Source organism: Vicugna pacos, chromosome 11, assembly GCF_048564905.1.
Source record: "Vicugna pacos chromosome 11, VicPac4, whole genome shotgun sequence".
In the NCBI taxonomy this organism is placed as follows: domain Eukaryota; kingdom Metazoa; phylum Chordata; class Mammalia; order Artiodactyla; family Camelidae; genus Vicugna; species Vicugna pacos.
In genome coordinates this window covers 74,270,367-74,285,216 of record NC_132997.1, presented here as the reverse complement: position 1 = coordinate 74,285,216, position 14,850 = coordinate 74,270,367, and the positions used below count along the sequence as shown (strand labels likewise).

The 14,850-nt window shown below is 49.3% G+C and overlaps 1 protein-coding gene across 3 annotated transcripts in view; it reads left to right on the top strand.

The window, feature by feature from the left end:
- The window catches only part of SLIT1 (slit guidance ligand 1), a 156,657-nt gene that overhangs the window by 8,542 nt on the left and 133,265 nt on the right, over positions 1–14,850 (top strand). For all 3 annotated transcript variants that reach the window (XM_072971743.1, XM_006210569.4, XM_072971744.1), the window contains exons 2-3: positions 11,018–11,089; positions 13,300–13,371. In XM_072971743.1, the coding sequence (XP_072827844.1) occupies positions 11,018–11,089; positions 13,300–13,371 (144 nt within the window). The remainder of the gene's footprint in view (positions 1–11,017; positions 11,090–13,299; positions 13,372–14,850) is intronic.

Sequence of the window (14,850 nt, the reverse complement as noted above, 5' to 3'; positions counted from 1 at the left end):
TCTTTGTGACGTTGACACTTGTGACAAGCACTAGTTAGTTATTTTGTAGACTGCTCTTCAGTTTGGGTTTGTCTGGTGTTTTTTCACCATAGGATTGAGGTTATGCATTTTTGGCAAGAATGCCACAGAAGTGATGTGAACCCTTCCCAGAACATCCTGCCAGAGGGGAGATGACATCAGTATGTCTCATTGCTGGTGGCGTTAACCTTGATCTCTTGGTTAAGATGGTGTCTGCAGAGTTTCTCCACTAAAACACTATCTTTCCATTTGCGATTAATAAATATTTGGGGGGAGATACTTGGAGAGTGTGTAATACCCTTTTTGTCCTCAAATTCTCACCTACTAATTTTAGCATCCATTAATGGATCTTGCCTGCAACCATTATTATCCAATTTTGCTTTTCTATTTCCCTCATTCCTTCTACATTTATTAATTGGAATTCTTCTGTAGGGAAGAAAATCTTATTTCTTTTTTAAAAAGGTGGCTTGTTTGACGAGTATCTTGGGTTTTGAGTTTCCTGAGGGTAGGGACTGTGTCTCATGTATCTTTGTATTTCCATTGCCTGGTGTATGGTAGGTGCTCAAAAAATGTGTGTTCAATGAGTTGTTTTAAATCTTTGGTAGGACATTTAATGGTTCTGATCTTTGTTGTAGAAAATATGATCACTGTGGTAAGTTGAATAATGGTCCCCAAATATGTCCACATCCTAATCACTGGAACCGATGAATACGTTATGTTACTGGGCCAAAGGCTCTTTGGAGATGTGATCAAGTTAAGGATCTTGAGATGGGAGATGATCTTGGATTATCTGGGTGGGCCCAACATAATCACAAGGGTCCCCAAGGAGAGAGGCAGGAGGGTCAGTGTCAGTAGTAGGAGAAATATGCCGATGGAAGCAAGAGATTGGAGTGATGGGAAGAAGGGGCCATGAGCCAAAGAGTGCAGGCAGCCTCTTGATCGATAAAAAGGCACGGGGATGAATTGTCCCCTAAAGCCTCCGGAAAGCAATGTAGCCCTGGAACATCCTGACTTTAACCCAGTGAGGCTGATTTTGGACTTCTGATCTCCAGAACTGTAAGGTAATAAATCTGTGTTGTCTTAAGCCATTAAGTGTGTGGTAATTTGTTAGAGCAGCAGTAGGCTATACCAGCTACTCCAGTTTGCATAGAGTTAGGAGGCTACTGCAGAGGCCCAGGCATGAGAGGAGGCAGGCCTGGACTGAGGCAGAGGGTGCAGGGAGAGCAAATGGGAACATCATGGGGGACCCTACGGCCCAAGCCTGGGAGAATGATCTTACAAACAGAGTAAAGTTGGGGAGGGAGGCTGATCCTGGAGGAGAGGCCGTGAAGTTGGCTTCTGCCTCTTTTGTTTGAATTGCCAATAGATGCCTATGTGAAAAGATGACCCTGGAGGTAGGAATAAGGGATGATTATTCTGTTGAGTATTCAGGCTGGGGAGACAGTTGGGAGGGCCTCCTGGGGAAGCGGTGGGACCCACGAGGGCAGTGGGAAAGAGACTTCAATGGGAATAAGAATCTCCTGGGAAGCTGGTATAAAATGCAGATTCCCAGGCTCATCCCAGAAATGCTGAGCCAGCAGGTCTTTGGTAAAGGCCATTCAGGTGATTGGCATGTGGGAGGTGCCCAGGACACACTCTGAGAAACACCACTTGATGCTGGGGTTTCCTGGTGGAGAAAGTGCACACTTTGAAGACTCATGAGGATGGACTTTGGCTTCCAGCCACATTAAGAAGGCAGAGGGAAGGGAGGGCTACCAAGGAGGAGCTGGCGGAGGAGCAGGAAGAGCTCCCCACCTGTGTTTTACACAGAGGAGCCCTGGTTGAATGTGTGTGGCTTCCACGTGGGCGATGTGGTTACTGCCAAAGCCGAAGAAGAAGGCCTTTGAAGATGGGGGGAGGGTTACAGTGTGGAGAGCAGCCAGTCTGTCTGAGGGTGAGGGCCAAGGAAGGCTTCTGGAATTGTGACTGGGGGTCACTGGCAAAGCTGGGCAAAACGGTTTCCTGGGAGAAGTGGAAGGCGGAAGCAGATGGTCGGGAGCAAGTAGGTAGTGAGGTTTGCGGGAGGAGAGAGCAGCAAGGAACTCCAAGGACAGCAGCTCTGAGCAGATTGTTTGCAGTGTAGGTGCAGGAGGACTGGAGTCCTGCTGGGGGCGCAGGTGGTGGGGGACGATTGTGGAAAGGAGGAGTCAGGGCCCTGGGCAAGGGGGAGGGGAGAAGCTAGGCAGGTCAAAGAACAGAGGTGGAGGGCAGCGAGGAGGGAGTTGTGATGGCGTTGGGGGTCACCATTCAGAGCCCTCACCTTGTGCCCCAGCTCCGAGCCAGATGCTTTAGCCACATCCGTTCTTTTACTCCTCATAGCAGTCCTGAGAGGATGCATTATAGTCGTCCCTCAGTATCCGAGAGGGATTGGTTCCAGGACCCACCCCTCCTTAACCTAAACAAGGTACCAAAATCCCAGATGCTCAAGTCCACTGTATGAAATGGCGTGCTATTTGCATATAACCTACTCCCATCCTCTCCTATGCTTTAAATCATCTCTAGATTATTTATAATACCAGGTAAATACAGTGTAAATGCTATGCAAATAATTGCCAGTGAGTGATAAATTCAAGTTTTGCTTTTTGGAATTTTCTGGGATTTTGCGGGGAGATATTTTCTATCTGTGGTATGTTGAATCCACGGAGGTGGAGCCCATGGAAAAGGGGATAAGAGCAGACTGTACTTATCACTGTTTTGTAGATGGGAAGGTTCAGAGAGGTAGAGCCCTCTGCCCAGGATCAAACAGCCAACTGGTGAGTGGTGCTCTGAGTCCCTGAGTCTCAAGGCTCTGTTTGTGCATAGTGATTCATTTATACATATATATATCTTTTTGTTTTGTAAATAAGTTCATTTGTATTTTTTTTTAGATTCCACATATAAGTGATATCATATGATATTTGTCTTTCTCTGTTTGACTTACTTCACTTAGTATGATCATCTCTAGTTCTATCCATGTTGCTGCAAATAGCATTATCATTCTTTTTTATGATTTGTTTGTGTAAATTTGACTACTGCTCTACAGTCCTCGCTTCATTCATTCATTCATTCATTCAACATTCATTTAGCACCTACAAAACCTCTGTCAGGAGCTAGCACTAGGGCATAATGGAAAATTGGCCAAGATTGATTCCAGCCTGCATGTGTTTGCAGGGTGGACCCAGATTGCAGGCTGGCATGAGGAGGGGTGTCTAGCTTAGGGCTTGGGGTGGTGAGCAGAATTGGGGGATGCAGGGAGGTGCTGTTGCAGGTGAAGGTCAGGGTGTTAGCTGGTAGGTCGTCTCTCAGGGCCTGGGGCAGTCAGCAAGTGGAGAGCAGGCTGGCAAGCACTGGACATGGAGGCCTGGTGGCTGGCACTGGGCCTGGCTGTAGAGTTGTGGTTATGGAGCAGGCCCCAGACCTAGGAAGGGCGTTGGTAAGAGCAAGGCCAGGCCTCAGTAGTGAAGGAACTTGGGTGCAGTTTGGGCCTCAGAACAGAATACACCATGGAGTTGGGGTTAAGAGCTGGGCCCTGACGACTGCTCACCCATTAGGACAGCTACTATTAAAAAAAAACAGGGGGTAGGGAGGGAAATAGCTCAGTGGTAGAGCACATGCTTAGCAGCCCCAGTACCTCCATCAAAATTTTTTAAAAAATATTTTTAAAAAAATAGATAAACTTCATCAAAACGGAAAACTTAAAAAGAAAAAACAAACCCAAAACCCAAAAGCTAGGAAATGACAAGTGGTGGTTAGAGTGTGGAGAAGTTGGAACCCTTGTGTGTTGTTTCTGGGAATGTAAAATGGTACAACTGCTGTGGAAATGAGTATGACGATTTCTGAAAAAATGACACATGAAGAATTTATATGATTCTGCAGGTTCAAGTCTAGGTATATACCTGGAAGAATTGAACGCAGGGTCTCAGAGATACTTGTACCCCCATGTTCATAACAGAATTATTCATAGTAGCTTAAGGGTAGAAGCACTGATGGATGAATGGATAAACAAAATGTGATTTAGACATACATTGGAATATTATTCAGCCTTTAAAAGGAGGGAAATTCTGACACATGCTATATCATGGATGAACCTTGAAGACGTTGTGAGATAAGCCAGTCACAAAAAGACAAATACTGTATGATTCCTCTTTTATGAGGTACCCAGAGTAGTCAAATTCATAGAGACAGAAAGTAAAATGATGGTTACTGGGGGCTGGGGGGTGGGAGAAATGGGCAGTTACTGTTTAATGGGTAGAGAGTTTAGTTTTGCAGAATGAAAAAGTTCTGGAGATCTGTTATACAACAATGTAAATGTTTTTAACACTATTGAACTATGCACTTAAAAATGGTTAAAATGGTGAATTTTGTTATGTGTATTTTTAATAGTAATTAAAAAAAAAAAAGACCTGAGTCCTAGGGTCAGACATGCTGGGTTCAAGTCTTGTCTCTTGAACCTACTTATTAGCTGGCTGATCTTTTTTTTTTTTTAATTTTTTTTCTTTTTCCTTTTGGGGTAGAGGTAATTAGGTTTATTTATTATTTATTTATTTTTTAGTGGAGGTACTAGGGATCGAACCCAGGACCTTGTGCATGCTAAGCAGACACTCTACTACTGAGCTATACCCTGCACCCCTACCAGCTGTCTGATCTTGAGCAGAGTCTGTAAATCAAGACTGATAGCAAACCTTTGAGCCATGTGCTATTGTGAGTCTTATATGAGCCGGCTTGGTTGTGGTGGTATAGATTTTGCTGGTAACAAAGTCAAGGAAACAAGATGAGTGCCCAGGAGCCTGGGCACAGCGGGATCTGTAGCAAATCTGCCCCATTGTAGGGCCCCTGACTACTCACTCCTGGGGCTTATTGATTCACCACGTGGTGGGGGGCCGCCCCAGTGCTGGGGTTGGTGCCAGGCCTGTGGGCTCTGCTGAGGAGCTGGAAGAGCCTCTGGATCATGACCTGCTGAGGCCTGAGGACTGCTGGGAAGGCTTGGGGCTGATGGGAGTGTGCGCCAGGCCCCGGCCACGATGTGCTGGCAGCAGCCGGGCTCAGGGGGCAGGACTGTTCGTTCAGCTTGTATTTAGTGAACACCTACTGCGTACCAGGCACCCTCATAGATGCTGGCTTACAGATGTGGCCTCTGCCCCTCACATCCTGGCAGGGGAGACTGGCCTTTAACAAAGGACCTCGTATTGAACACACTGCCGAATTGAAATCCCAGCTCTGGAGGAGGAGCTAAGTGAACAGCAATGGGGAAGCTGGTTTAGAGGAGGGGACATTTAAATTGAGGTCTGAAAGATGTTAGGAGTGAGCCAGCTGTGGGTGTCGGTGGGCAGGGGAGGAGGAGAGAGGGCTGTTCCTGGCTGAGGGAGCAGCATGGGCAAAGGCCCTGAGGCAGAAGCACTGGTGTGTTGAGAGAAGTGGAGGGTCACGGTGGCTGAAGCCCTGGGGGCTGGAATTTTCCTAACAAGGGAGCTGAAGAAAAATCAGTCTTTTAACCTGTGGGCTCTGGAACGGTTGTTGATAAAACAGCAGTGTCCTCAGTGTGTGAAGCTTTCATTGGCTGATGTCCATTTGGAGAGAGCATTTCTTAATTAGTATGGGTTTTTTTTTTTCCTGAATGGGGAGTAGAGAAACATGGAAAACTCATTCAACTCAATGCTAATTGGATTATATCAGTGTTATTTTATTTTATTGAAGTATAGTCAGTTTACAATGTTGTTTACAATCTCTGGTGTACAGCATAATGTTTCAGCCATGTATATAAATACATATATTTATTTTCGTATTCTTTTTTATTATAGGTTACTACAAGATATTGACTATAGTTCCCTGTGCTAATCAGTATAAATTTGTTGTTTATTCGATTTTGTGAGGATTCTCCTTGTATTTCCAACGTAAGAGATATTCTGCCAAAGCTCAGTAGGTACTTTGTGTGAATTGTTCTGTACGTAGATGTAGTTTTTGTTGTATTCGTGAGAGAGGGTGAGCACCGCGTCCTTCTACTCTGCCATCTTGGCAGTCCCCTCTGGAATATGTCAGTTTTAGTGCAGATTTATTCATGCATTCAAGAAATACTTACTGAAACATCTATCGGGTACCAGGTACCATGTACTGTGTTAAACCCTGGAGACACAATGATGAGGAAAAACTGAAAAGGGGCTTGTACTCTCATGGGGTGGGGGATAGAGACATCAGTCAGCAAAGCCCCAAGTGCATGTCAAGTTGCCCCTGATTTGTGCCCAGAGGAGAGGGTTGGAGTGCTCTGTTGACCAATTGGAAGGAAAGATTGGAGTGAGTTAGGCAGAGGAAGGAGGGAGCAGTCCAGGCAGAGGGAAGTGTAAGTTCAAAGCCCCTGCCACCGGAGGGAGCAAATCAGAACAGGGAGTAGGGCAGGCCACGTGGGGTTTGTGGTCCATGTTAAAGAGATTTTTGTTTTGATTCCAAGAGTGATGGGGATTCACTGAAGGGTTTAAGTGGGGACTGACATGATCAGATTTGCATCTTGAAAGATCACTCTGGCTGTGTGGCCTGGAGAACAGATTGGAGGGGAGCCAAAGTGAATATGGGGAGCCTGTTTAGGCGGCTCCGGGTGCTCCAAGCAGCTCGTCTGCCTTCAGGTTGGGGCATGGGACCTGCTACCACTGTCGGGGTGGTGCTGGGTAGGGGAATTCTTCCTTCCCTTAATTCTCCGGTCTGACTGCAGACAGTGCTGTGGGTTTGGCCAGGGTAAGATTTCAAAGGACAGCACTGAGGTATACAGTTCCCCAGCCCAGAGGCCTGTCTCAACCACAGTCAGAGAGTGCCTGTATATTTTTTGGAGACCCTGCAGGAAGGGATTTGGGGGGCAGCTGAGCCTCCCCCTTGCCGCTGCAGGTTTGGGCTGCTGTAGGAAGGTTCTTGGCCCTCGGGGAGGAACCAGCATCAGTGGCTGGACCCTGCCCCCACCATGAGAATGCTTGTGAAGTGCATGGAGCCCCCAGAACACCCCAAGAGGGGTCCTAGGTGTTTATTCCTGCAGCTCTAGGAAATCCGAGGGTTTCTTTCAGTTTATCACAGACACACAGTTGCTGGGGATCAGATTCTTGTTTCCTGTGAGGATTCCAGAAATCCTGGTTTGTTTTTGTTTTTTCCTCAGTAGTTTTGCTTCAGAGGATTTTCTCCAAAATCTCTTACCACCGAGGCTTTCCTTTTAGGTTAGGAACCACACAGAAATGATGGGAATCAGGGCCACTTGCCACTGGAGTGTATTTTCTCCTGGGAAGAAGGATGGGTGCAGACTCATCACTTGTGAAAGAGAGAGGACCATCTCAGGGCGTCTTCTCTGGGCCTCAGCATCCTGGGGCCTGCTGGGCAGGAGTAGCTGGCTCCTCCCTGCTGAGTGTGACCCAGCCAGCCCAGCACCAGCCGGAGCTGAGCCTGGGACACCACCCTGCTGGTGGCGCCGTGGTCCCCGAGGGATACAACAACAACAGTGGTGGTGGTAGTAGTGAAAGTGATCGCAGCAGGTAATACTTGTAGAGAGCACTTGCGTGTGCCAGCCACTGCTCTTGGTGCTTTAGAAATATTTAAGTCACTTAAACCTCGCCACATCTCTAGGAGGTGGGTATTATCATTATCCTCATTTTACAAATGGGGAAACCAAGGCACAGAGAAATTAAACATTGCACCCAGGGACACATAGCTAGTGATGATAGAGCAGGAATTTGAAGCCAGACAGTCCAGCTCTAAAGCCCAGGCTCTTAGCCACTCAGAGCACACTTACCTCAGGCAGCTGGGAGCTGCCCGAATATTGCTGCATGGACAGGGCCCACTGTCTTATTACGGGGCCCGAGTATGTTTTATCTAAAGCAGCCAATTTGTTCCTCAGCTCTGTCCTACGCATAATTGCTCGGGGTGAGGGGTAGGCTCAACAGAGCCCAGCAACACAAGGCGTCGTAATGAAGTGGAAAGACTCACATCAGCCTGGGAGTATTTGGTCCCGGACCCACCACTTCGGAGCTGTGTGGCACTGGGCAAATTGCTTCACCGATCTGTGCCTCAGTTTCCTCATCCACAAGATGGAGAGAATGTGACTCACCTGGTAGGTTACTGTGTGGGTGAAATGAGATGAAGCATGCTTGGAGTTGAGCTCAGAGCCTGCACATGGTAGGTACTCAGTAAGGAGAAGTGGTAGATAAGGGCTCTGGTGGAGAAAACTTCAGGGAGCCCAGGGAAGTGGTGGATCCTGGCTTCTTCCTGAGAAGCGAGGCAGAGAATTGCCCCAGAGGGCCCACTCCACTTGGCTGCTCTGGCTGCAAAGGTCTGGGGGTCACAGCAGCTTCTCCAGTTTTCCCAGGAGGCTTGCTGGGGAGGGGTCTCCATGACAACGCTCAAGGACCACCTGTTGGAGGAATCAGGCACTGGAGAAAAATGACCTCCTCGCCTCATTCCAGCAGCCTGTGCTGAAGGTTCGAGGGGAAGTGGCGGGGCCAGGTTGGAAACTCGATCCTGGTGGGCTGCCCGGCTGAGGGGAGAGGGTGGGGACAGTGGAGGCCACTCTCTCAGCTTAAGTGGCAATAATGACTCCTTAAGCTGCAGTCCTGGACCTTGGAGCCTGATGAGAGCTGCCTCTGCCTCCTGGCTGCGTTCTCAAGGGCTCTCCCCTGAGAGGAGGCACTTAGCTTAGCTCCGGGTTAGAGAGCAAGGCTGATGGGGGAGGCTGGGGGCTGGGGGGCTTGGGCCTCCATAGACATTGAGTGAGGGGCTGTGTTTGCTCTGCTGTCTGCACCATTGTCCTCCTCTGCCTGTGTGTCCCCGGTCTCTTCTTGAGTGGGGGTGGAGTGGGGTGCAGGAAGTGAGGAGGAGGGGCTGGAATCCACTGATGGGCTAAGGAATGTGTCCCAGAGTCTGCACGGTGGAGCCTGGTGCCAAAGGTGAGAAGAGAGGCAGGTAAATGAGAGCAGCATCACAAATCCCTGTGAGCCCTCTGCCCCCACCCCCGCCCGCCTCATGGGAATTCCATCCTCGGGATTCCGAGTTCCATGTGTACCCTGCCTTGTTCAGACAAGTCTTAACGTTTGTCTGTGCCTCAGTTTTGCCGCCTGAGAATTGAATAATTATTGTAGTCAATTGCCTTATGAACCATGGTTGCCATGAGAAGGAATGAGTGGATGATTGTAAAATTCATGAGGTTTATCATGACCTTTGACTGAGTCATTTTCTAGCAATGTATTCCTCCCAAATACCCACTGAGCTTTATGTGGTGGTGTTTGTAATTGAACAATGTCAACACAGCCCAGATGTTCCAGGGACAGGGAATCAGGGCATGCCCAGTAACATGACATATCCAACTGAAGGGATCCTTTATACCAGTCAAAATCATAGGTGGAGATCAAGCAGTTTTTAGGGCTTCGAGATGACGTTCTCATTGTTTTTGAAGCACGATCGTGTTGCAGAAGGAGCAGATTGGGGTGCAGCAAAGAGAGGCTCAGAGGTGGCTGCTTTAGGGAAGAACATTTAGTTCAATAAAAAAAGAGCTTTGCATTGAAAAGAGCCCGTCTCGCATGGAGAAGTTGTCCTCCCTGCATTTAGGATGGAAAGTGGCTCAGGCTGGGGCTCTCATCAGTGGCCCCGTTACCTTGGAGAGGCCTCAAGCCCCTCTGAGAGATCCTATTAAAAGAGAGATGAAGAGCAGGGGATGAGTTTTTCCAGCTGTTCTGAAGGATCAGGAGCCAGGCCCAGGGGAAGGGCAGAGAGAGGGATGAGCTGAGTGAATTATTAGCTTGTCAACTTGTGGAGACAGCCTGCCTGGTGGGAGAAGCCTGGGCCCTAAGATCAGACTGCCCCGGGTCCAGATCCCTGCTCTGTGATTTACCAGCTGGTGACCTCAGGAGGGCACCTCACCTCTGTGAGCCACTCTTTCCTCATCTGTAAGACGGCCGCAGTAACCACCTTCCAGCATCTCATGAGGATATACACAAAACCTGGTTCCCAGAGTGTGTGGAAACCAAGAATATAGGTTGTTCTTAGTGGAAGCAACTCCAGAACATCATCTGGGCCAAACACAATTCCCAAACACTTTTAGGAAAGGGAATTTGCTGTTTTTCAAAGTAGCTTGGATTTGGGTTGGGGTGGTAGCTACACCTGCGATCTTTGACCACAGTTGGTAAGTGAGGAGACTGGGCTGCAGGTACAGTGGTGTGTGTGTGTGTGTGTGTGTGTGTGTGTGTGTGTGTGTGTTGGGGGTGGGGGCAGTTAGGTTGTTGCTAAGCATGTGGGGGACTGTGAAGATGGTGAGAAAGTGGAGGAGACTGTGTGGCTGTGAACGCGGGGATGAACAGGGAGACAGGTTATATGTGGAGGTGACACCTGGGTTTGGAGCTGGGCCCGAGTGAGATTCTGCTGTGTATGGCTCAGTGGAAGGACCTTCTCGGAAGAGGGGTGCCTGATCCCTGGAGTGGCCTGCCTTTCAGAATATAGACAGCTCGTAAGAGCCAGTGCCACCAGATGATAGCATCCGTGTCCCCACGGGGGCCCTTTCCAAGTGCTGGCCATGCTCTTTACTTGTTTATGCTTCATGCTAATCCTATGAAGTAGACAGTTATTATTCCCATTTTATAGATGGGGAAAGTGAGGCTCAGCGAGGATTCCACCTGAAGAGCTTCTCTAATTGGCTAGTTTCCAAATTCTTTCCTGTGTGACTGTCTTGTCTGTCCAACTAGACTGAGCTCTTTCAGGGCCAAAGCCATGTTTTGGGGTTCCGCAGCCCTCTTGGCAGTGAGCCTGTGCCCTGTGTGTTGCTGTTGGTTGAACGTCTGCTGCAAAGAGGTCCCAGCTTGTTAGGACGACACAGGCTTGGGGGTCCCGGGGCTTGGCTGGGAGGCACGCAGCCCCGTTGGGAGATGAGTGACTTGAATCACGAGGAGAGAGAGCCTGGAGCCGAGCCCCTGACCTGGGGACTCACCCTGGCCAGCTCACCATTTCCTTCTCCCCTTTCCTCCACCAGGGAACTCAACGGCAACAACATCACTCGGATCCATAAGAATGACTTTGCGGGACTCAAGCAGCTGCGGGTGCTGTGAGTATGGGATGCTGCCGCCGCTGCTCTAACCTTTCTCCTGCCCCCACCCTCGCAGACCCCTGGCCGTGGGTCGGGGGTTGTAGGCCAGCTGGGCCCCTTCCCTGTGGATCAGTCTTGGGAGGCCGTAATGGGTGAGTGGAGGCGATGGTGAGTCCTGACCTGGAGTGGCCACTGCCTCCCGCATGGCTGAGAAAACTGGGCATGGAGTGGGCACCAGTGGGCACTGCCTGGCGGGACCTGGGCACATGGGACTACCTTGTCCATTGGCTGTTTCTAGGGCTGAGGGAAGACCAGGTCTGCTTGGGCGGCCATAACAAAAGACTGCAGACTGGGTGGCTTAAACAATAGAAAGGGATTTTCTCACACCTCTGGAGGCTGGAAGTCTGAGATCGAGGTCCCGATGGTTTGTGGGAGCCTCTCTTCCTGGCTACCTTCCTGCTGTGTCCTCACGTGGCCTTTCCTCTGTGTGTGCACAGAGAGGGCTCTCTGGTGTCGCTTTATGAGGACACCAGTCCTATCAGATTAGGGTCCCAGCCTTACGACCTCATTTAGCCCTAATTACCTACCTTCAGGCCTTATCTCCAACACTGTCACACTGGGGGTGAGGGCTTCACTGTATGAGTTTTAGGGGGGGGGCGACACAATTCAGTCTATAATAGCCTCCACTGTTCTTCTGAACTTATGCCCCAGAAAGACTTTTCAGCAAGGCCACAGACCCCCTGACTCTAGGAGGAGGTCACTGGGGGCAGTTGAGGACAGAGGTGACTCCCCTCAGGTGCCTGACAGTGGCAGATACTGGAGGTGGCAGGCATGGCTCTGTTGGCCACCGGCCAGGGAAGAGCCCTCCTCGGCTCCTGCGCTGTCAGGCTGGGCAGGGGTGAGAGCGAGGGGAAGGGATGGGTCCCTTCATCCCCTCCTACTCTGCTGATCTTAGGGTGCAGAGGCAGCCCCACCCACATGCATACCTTCTGGTGAGGGGACATCTCAGCCCACAAAGTCAGGTGTGCAGGGAAGAATGGCATTTCTTTATTTTCTTTGCATCAACTCGATTTTGACTTTGAGCCCCCATCTCACCTGGCTGGCAGGAGAAACAATATCAGACAATCATAGGGTCCCTCGTTGTCTACTCCCAGGGTAATGCAGGGGCCTGGGGGCCTTAGTTCTTCCAGAACTATTGATTTTGCAGCTCAGAAGTTCTTTGAGGAGCTGGGAACCCTGTAGTTGATCCTTTCTGGGGTTGTAGCTGTCAATCACTGGGGAAGATGTCTCTGCTTCTCCAGAACCACTGACTTCTGACCCCTTCCCAGGCTCCAGGAATCTCTTCTGAGTCTGGGGAAGCCCTCCCTCCCTCCTGGCGTTTCCCCCCACCCCCCATGGCCTCTTGAGGAGGCTCCTAAATAGCACAGGTTTTTGGAAATAAAGCAGAGGAAGAGGAGTGTCTGGTGGCCGCTTCTGCCCCCTGCCCTGCCCCAGACCTTGTCTGAGGTCCTTGCGGGCGCACATAAGCCACCTGCCTGAGAGTAGGGAGGGAAAACACAGGGAGAAAGATCTCAAAAGTTTCCACTCAGCAAGTGGTCTATATGGTGAAAAATGCTGCCCCGCCAACTGGATGCTCTGGGTTTCAGGGCACATTGTTGGTGAGGGGGTACAGAGTCCCTCAGGGTCAGGTGGGTCTGTTGGCAGATGAGACCAGGCGGAGTTGGGGCACAGGCAGAGGGGGTGTTGTCTGCCAACTGCAGAATGTGTTTGCTGCCTGTGTGGACTGTGCCGAGTTGGCACAGGCTCCCCTCCTGCCGCTACCGGCTGATCCCCACTGCTCTGCCCTCTGGACACCAGCCCTTTGGGCTGGAGGAGGGCATGTGCGCCCAGAGCCAGCCCCTGCTGCCTGCTGCCTGGGTGCGGGCTTCCCTGAGCATGCCTTAGGGCGATGCCCCGGTGCTGTGGTACCCTGTGCCTCTGCCGTGCAGGCCCTTCAGAGGGTCAAAGAGGGTAGGGCCGGAAGCACATCGTGCTGTCTGTCGGGGTTGGCTGTGCTGAGGAGCCTGTGTAGGGAATCTGCAAGGCTGGGAGGAGGTTTTGTCGGCTCAGCCCAGGCCGCGGGTCTGTGTGCGTCTCAGGCTACGCTCCTGTTTCGCTCCCTCGTGCCAGCTGTTTCTAGGAGTCCTGGCTCACCATCCCAAGCTGTCTTTGTCTCTTTACTTCCCCAGGCAGCTGATGGAGAACCAGATTGGAGTGGTGGAACGGGGGGCTTTCGACGACATGAAGGAGCTGGAGCGGCTGTGAGTATCTACGGGCGCAGGCTCAGCGGGGCGGTGGGCACTGGTGCCCGGGGGAGGTGAGCAGGCTGAGCCTGGCAGTAAGGAAGGGTGCTCAGGGTCAGGGCTGCGTGCCCAGCCTGCCTCCCACCTGCTGATGGGGCCAGGGGCAGCTGCAGCTGTGGAAGGGTTTGCAATGTATCGTGAGATAATGGCAAAGAGAAAGCTGGAGTGGTCCTCACCCCGCATTCTAAATACAGCGATCTTTGTTGTTTTTCCCTGAGAATACATTATGGCAAAAAGTACATACAGTACGGAGGAAGTGAAATCTCCTCCTGTAATTTTATACGCCAGGCATAACCACTGTTTGTTGATTTGTGTGACCTTAAAGGAAGCACTGGGGTGGCCAGGGGACTAAATACAGGGAAACCCCAGCAGCAGTTTCTCGGATGCTTGGGGCACAAAACTGGGAGGTAGCGTTTTCTGATTTGCATGGTTTGTTTCTTATGGGGCTTTTGAATTTGAAAAATGGGTCTTGATCAGTTTTGCGTTTCAGATTGGCAATAATAATAATAAAAAAAAGCGAATGTGGTATGAATGAGGTAGGTGATGGGCACTCATAGTCACCAGCCTCATTTTTCTGCTTTGGTTTGGCTGTGGGTGTCAAGAGTTCTAAAGGTCATGCCCTTTGAACCAGAAAGTCCATTTTATTTTATGGAAATAATCAGAGAGCATGGCTAAAAATTTATATGTCAGAATATTCATTGTACATTATTTAAATACAGTACAAAAATTGGAAACAGCCTTTCTGGGGAGATATAAGATGTAAAATCACATGTTTGAAGAACTACGGAGGTCATGGGAATGTGTTCACAAAATAACATGAAGTGGAAAAGGCAGAAAGTGACATTTGTGTAAATAAAATCAACTTGTATGTGTACAGAATACAGGAGGAGGAAAATAATTGAGACCATTGACTCACTGCATTGAGTGGTGGGAAAACAGCCAACTTTAATTTTATTCTTTGTGCTTTTCTTATTTATGGATTTTTCTCACAATGAGTTTATAATGATAATTACAGCTACTATTTTTTAAATTGAAGTATAGTCAGTTACAATGTGTCAGTCTCTGGTGTACAGCCTAATGTCCCAGTCGTGCATATATATACATATATTCATTTTCATAATTCTTTTTCATTAAAGGCTATTACAAGATACTGAATGTAGTTCCCTGTCCTAAAGAAGAAATTTGTTTTTTATCTGTTTTTATATATAGTGGTTACAAATGTCAAACTCCCAAATTTATCCCTTCCCACCCCCTTTCTCCCTGGTAACCATAAGATTGTTTACATGTCTGTGAGTCTGTCTCTGTTTTGTAGATGAGTTCATTAGTGTCTTCTCTCTTTTTTTCTGTTTTTTAAAAAAATTCCACACATGAGCAATATCATATAGTATTTTTCTTTCTCTTTCTGGCTTACCTCACTTAGAATGACGGTCTCCAGGT